The 6,192-nt window shown below is 45.7% G+C and overlaps 1 protein-coding gene across 4 annotated transcripts in view; it reads right to left on the bottom strand.

Annotated features, from left to right (window-relative positions):
- FGFR1 (fibroblast growth factor receptor 1) overlaps positions 1-5,808 on the bottom strand; it is a 67,820-nt gene extending 62,012 nt beyond the window's left edge. For all 4 annotated transcript variants that reach the window (XM_018561945.1, XM_018561947.1, XM_018561946.1 and 1 more), the window contains exon 1: positions 5,639-5,808. In XM_018561945.1, the coding sequence (XP_018417447.1) occupies positions 5,639-5,729 (91 nt within the window). In that variant the 5' untranslated portion in view covers positions 5,730-5,808. The remainder of the gene's footprint in view (positions 1-5,638) is intronic.
- Positions 5,809-6,192: the final 384 nt, after the last annotated feature.

Here is a 6,192-nt window from a genome sequence, read left to right as displayed (position 1 = left end):
AAAGGGGGGGGGGGGGGGGTAGGCAACCTGACCCCTCCAGTTGTTTTGGAACTACAAGTCTCATCAGGCATTGCAAGACTCTGGCAGCCACAGGCATGACTCCCATAGGCAGAGAGATGATGGGATTGTAGTCTCAAGGTTGCCTATTTCATATCTTAAAACAAAATAAGTTGGTGCGATGATGGCGAGACTGAACGTTCTGACGAACGATTTTGAAAGAAGTCCTAAAGAAACTCTACCAGCGTATATGGCTGGCTTTAGCTGTAGAATAACTGGCCGAAATAAAAAGGTCAAGAAGGTGTTCCGAGGGCGAGCGCTTTATCATTTTAACTCAGTCGAGTAAAGATTTTATTTCATAGAAGGAGGATTAATTCCTGGAGACACACACAGACACACATAGGCCCCCAGCTGTTCCAGTTGGCCTCTGACCTTTTGCTTTTCTTAAGTGTGATTTTTGCCCCTCACCCCTCTTGTGAACCAGGCGCTCTCCCTCCCCCCCACCATTCCAAGCACCATTCCAAGCAAGCCCAGACACAAAAGCTTCCTCAGTGCTGCTTGTGTAAAGCAGCACAAAAATGTTGCTGGCCCCTTCGGCTAATGAAGTGTATGGGTCAAAATGACTGTTTATATATGTTAATCTACTTCCTCCCGGCGGAGCGCGTGTGACAGAGCATTCATTCTGAAAAGGCGCACAGGCCGTAATCCGCACAATCGCTGGAAGTTGTTTCATTTCTTTTTCTTTTTTTTGGCACGGAGCTTTCACTGATCAGGAAATCCGATGGAGCTAGTATTTAGCTAATAAAAAAGGATAGGAAAAAAAACCTCCATGCATGCCACACACACATATAGAGCCACATGAAGGGTTCTCAGGTACTACGATTTAAAAGCGCTCAGCGCGGTCTAAAGCTGTTACAATGTATCTAAAGTAAAAAAACTATTTTTGTTTAACTCTCTGCCTACGCATTAAAATTGCACAATTTCCTTTAGGGCCCATTCACACCAATTGCTGTGCGTTCCAGAGCGGTAGCTGCTGGAACATACAGCAATTCGCTCACAAAACTTTCCCCTTTTGTTCTGGGGCAGGAGGGGGCGTGGTGGTTCATTGAAGTCAATGGCACAAGAAGCGTGCTCAGTCTGGGCACTGAGTGCAGGATGCATGCTCCGGCCACGTACAATGAGAGCACAGAAGTGTGCTGGAGGCGGGCACCAAGTGAGCGCAGGAAGTGTGCTGGAGGTGGGCACCAAGTGAGCGCAAGAAGCATGCTCTGGCCGGGCACCAAGTGAGAGCAGGAAGCATGCTCTGGCCGGGCACCAAGTGAGAGCAGGAAGCATGCTCTGGCCGGGCACCAAGTGAGCGCAGGAAGCATGCTCGGGCATCAAGTGAGCGCAGGAAGCATGCTCGGGCCGGGCACCAAGTGAGCGCAGGAAGCATGCTCTGGCCGGGCACCAAGTGAGTCAGCTAAGCTAAGTCAGCATAGGAAGCATGCTCTAGCTAGGCACTGAGTGCAGGATGCATGCTCGGCCATGTGCAATGAGAGCACGGGAAGTGTGCTTGAGCCAGGCCCCAAGTGAGCGCAGGAAGCAAGCTCTGGCCAGGCCCCAAGTGAGCACTGGAAGCAAGCTCATTTTGGGCACTGAGTGCAGTACGCTTGCTCGGGTCATGTAGAATGAGAGCACAGGAGGTGTTTTTGGGCCGGGAATAATGTGAGTGCAGAAAGAGTGCTTGGACGTGTACTTCTCCAAGAGGTAATCCTTCTGCTCACCCATCAGCCCATGTGAATGAAGCAGATCCTGATTGGTTCTGGAGATGGCAGACAGATGTCAAGACCAATTCAGGCACTTGCATGATTTTTAAATGCAATTAATATAATACAGAATACACATGGTTTTTATACTTCTTGAGTCGACCTTGATCAAGGTTCACTGATGAACAACAACAGAACTTCAGAACTTCGCTCTGCCCCCTCTATACAATGTCTGTTCAGCAAAGTTAAACTGTACTAGGTAGAAGTAAATGTTCACACTTCAGACACTCTGCACTCGGTGCTGACCGGGCAACATTGTCTGTGAAGACTCTCCGAGACTTTGGTTGAAAAGTTATCAATAGTTAACCAGAAATATCTAGCGTCTCGGAATGTTTTGTGACCTGGACCAGGGGGCGGTAATGGAAAGTAGGTATCCTGGCGGTACGTGGTTGGCCGGAGGCAATGAGCCCGCTAAAGGGGAATAAGAGTTCACAAACGTATCTGGTGTTACAGATCTTATGTGATACTGAGCTGCTTCAGCAACGATATTAATTTCAGCTTATATACAGATGCCAATGTACACCGAGGTTCCAGCGGCGGTATTGGAGACGAGAGAGTAGAGCTGCTCCATGTTTCTCAATTGCTATGATTTGAAGAACTTCCCATTATTTTCTAAGGGGCTGTTCACACTAAAGCAACATGTGCTCATGTGAAATGAGAAATAGTGCAGGTCAGGGGTAGGCAAACTTTGAATGTGAATGTCCTCAACAGGAACACAGGCATTAAAACCAAACAAATCATACCCCGTTTTGGCCATAGATACCCTTTAACTGTTGACAGACGTATGTTTGGTTAGCCACAGCAGCAAGGCCGGTGATTTTCACAGCTGCCAAACTGACCATAAAACGGCAGGAACTGGATTTATATTTAACTTTTAAAAAAAGACATATTTTAAGGTTTCCCTTTTACAATATTTTTAGAAGATCTGTTGACTCTTTTATACAAGGAAGAATCTGTTCATTAGACCCCCTTCTAACATGAAGTGTAGCGAACCTTCGGTTCTTTGATACAATCTTACATCCAATTTGCTGAGTTTCACTGGTTAGACAGGAAATAAACTCTGACCATTAAAAAGGATTTGGCCGGCATCATCTGCTGCCGCATTTTTGGAGATGTGACTTCACATATAGACACGCTCTAGGTGAGGGCCAGTGATTTACAGACAAGATCTGCAGAACAGATAAAAGCAGATGTTTTGGATCGGAAGGATGCAATGTACTTTGGAAGACTTTTTGGGGAAGGGATGTTCCTCCCCCACAGGAGATACTGAACATAAAAAAAAGAAACCCCTTCAATGCCTTCTGTGAGGAGTACAATGAGCAGTGCTAAGTCAACAGCCACACGAATCGCAATGGAACTAATATTTTTTTAATTGAAAACAAAAATCATTTTGGGAACGTTCATTATATTTTTTAATAGTCAATAGGGTCAAATTTTTATTCTCGGTTTTTATTCCGGAAACCTCATTAATTTCAAAAGTCGAATGTTACAACCAAGTGAAGTTTCGAACAACATTCAACAAGTCACTGATGGAATTATCACATTTTCTGACCACAGTTTTTGTTTAAATGTTCGTACGAAAAGCTACCAGTGTATGGCCAGCTTTAGGCACATTCAAGGCCGTCCCTACATTGAGGCAGGCGGAGGCCTCAGGCGGGATCTCAATGGATTAGGTGGGCCTTTTGGCCAGCGTGTCCCATGTTGCCAAGAGCTCTTAGCAACCCGTGACACTCTGGCTGGTGTCCCGTCCAGCTCACTGACATCACTGGCTACCAGGAGGTGAGCAGGATGCTCCGAATGGTGTCCTATTCAGCTCCTGGCAACCAGTGACATCAGTGAGCTGGGTGGGACACCGGACAGTGTCGGAGGTACTATCAGCACTCAACCCAACCCTGCAGTAACATGCATCCCCAGCAACGAAACTCACACACCTTCCCCCCCGCCCCTCACCCCCATAATGTGCACCAGCAGCACACATTTCTTTCCCCCTCCACCTCAGGTGGCAAAAAGTATAGTCCCAGGAATGACCACACACTTCTATGTAGTAGCAGTGAAGAAGGTCCCAGACTTCCGCAATCTCCACGTTAAGCCCGCGGTTATGCTAGAGTAAAAGTGAGTGTTGCATTTGCATTACCATTAATTTTTATGGCACCCCAAATGCGTCAAGCTAAACACATGTTTTGCATGTGCAAAGACATGCAAAAAAATGTGCAAAAATGCTTGAAGCTCAAAAAAAAAAAAAAAAAGTGCATGAGCTTCACTTGTTTGTCTCATGTACGGCAGCTCATATAAATTAATAGGCTGCCCTATGCACAACAAATGCGCATATATGTGACGCAAAATGTCACACATTACAGGTGAGAACATGGGCCAAAAGGGAATAAACTGAGCAATAGCATAGCAAAAAAAAAATGCAAAATGCACACACCACATATATACGGCACACTACCTATCCGTATCTTCAAATGCACAGCACTGCATGGCGTCTGAACACTAGAAGTACTAATACAGGTGACATGTTTACACAAACTCATTTTTACTTCCCGCTTTTCATGCCCACATTATCTTGTGTCTATATGTAATCCTATCTGTGTAGGTGCACACAGCAATCAGTAACCCGGGGCTGTGTTCTGCTCCATGTACACCAAGCTGCCAGAGAGGTATGCACGCTGTTTACCCAGAAGGGGAGCGTAGACAGCCCGGGGCTATGGAAAGGAAAAGACAAGTTCTTTGCAGGGACAAAGGCAGGACAGGAAGTCTGTGCTGGATTACGTTTGTGCCTCTGGGCTGGGAACCTACTTAGCTCCATATTAGCAGCTACTGGGAAATGTATCTCCTTTGAATACAACTAGGTGCCTTCATTTCCACGTCAATCCTTATACAAAATGTCAATGTCGGCACCCGCAATCAAACAGAAGCCCAAAGGAAGTCCGGGTACATTCCAAATAATCAACCACAAGGCAATAGGTTCGCGCTCAAGTCAACGGGATTTGAACAAGAGTAAAAAAAAGTACATTGTTGCTGACATCCAAATAACTATATGTGGAAATTGGACCAGTCACTTGACATTTGAACCCGCCATTGAATGTCATCTTTAGCTTCATCTCCAACTGAAAGTGTATTTAAGAATTTTGGTTCAATCCACAAGATTCATTCAACATTAATTACAGATAGCAGGTTCGCTTTATCCTTTCCAAGAACATGAATTTTGGATGGTGGGGGTTGAGCTTGCTCTATTACAACTGTAGTAGTCTACAGGGCTATAGAACAGGGGTAGCCAAACTTCAGCCTACCAGCTGTGGTGAAGCTACAAATCCCATCATGTATCTGCCTCTGGAAGACATTCCTGTGGCTGTCAGAGTCCTGCAATGACTAATAGGATTTGGGCTAAGGGGTAGTAAAGGGTAGCCAAACTTCAGCCTACCAGCTGTGGGGAAGCTTCAAATCCCATCATGTATCTGTCTCTGGATGTCATACCTGTGGCTGTCAGAGTCCTGCAATGACTATTGGGATTTGCAGTTTCCCCACAGCTGGAGTTTGCACGATTTCGCCATAGACTGTCCTCTGAGGAGCAATATCTCATCCAGCCTCCTGTTCTGACCAGAGTTTATCAGATTTAAATATGGAGGACATGCAGAGTGGATAGACAAGGGAAGTTCACAGTGTGGGACCTCAAACCTCTTAACTGAAGCAACAGAGATGCCTTAACAAACATCAGAGAAGGCCCCTCAATCCCTCTCAGTTTAAAACGAAAGTCCTCATTTAACACAGGAAAGCCGAATGCTGAAGCCTAATCTCAAGATTCATAACAAACACATAAAAAGAAGTCTTACCTTGGTCCGGCAAGGTGGAAGGGGGCCGGGCAGCTGAGAGAGCAGCGCCAAGCAGGACACCCCAGAGGAACAAGGACCTTCCAGAGAACATCCCCACTTGGCTAGTGCAGAGTGCAGGGATCCATGAGGCCTCCAGTGTCGAGGGGAGACGAGCCTCACTCCACACCTGTAACAAAAGAATCCATTAAGTACAAAACTGGAAAATGGGGGTTGGGAAACAAGGTCATGGTTGTAAAGCAAGGAGAAAGACTTTTGGCGAAAAAAAAACTTGTCAAATGAGAAACCAAGCTGGAAGAACACCAACTGAACATAAAAACAAATATTAGAGAAAAGTGTGTAATGTGGTACAATGTAAAAGGCATAACAGAATTATACAGGTTTGGGAATAATCACAGGACCTTAAGAGACCTTTTACCCTTCAAGAACCAAAACCAAGGATGACAAAATTACCAGAGTGCTGGATGGAGAACTTTAAAGAGTTTTCAACCTTCGAGGAGAAGCAAGATGCTCGACTTACCCTTTGCTGTAGGGAGATGACAGCTTTACCACCTGGA

This window comes from Nanorana parkeri, unplaced genomic scaffold (genome assembly GCF_000935625.1).
Source record: "Nanorana parkeri isolate BGI_ZX_2015 unplaced genomic scaffold, ASM93562v1 scaffold551, whole genome shotgun sequence".
Lineage (NCBI taxonomy): Eukaryota > Metazoa > Chordata > Amphibia > Anura > Dicroglossidae > Nanorana > Nanorana parkeri.
The sequence above is the reverse complement of the archived record's forward strand: the minus strand, read 5'-3'. Positions and strand labels throughout refer to the sequence as shown.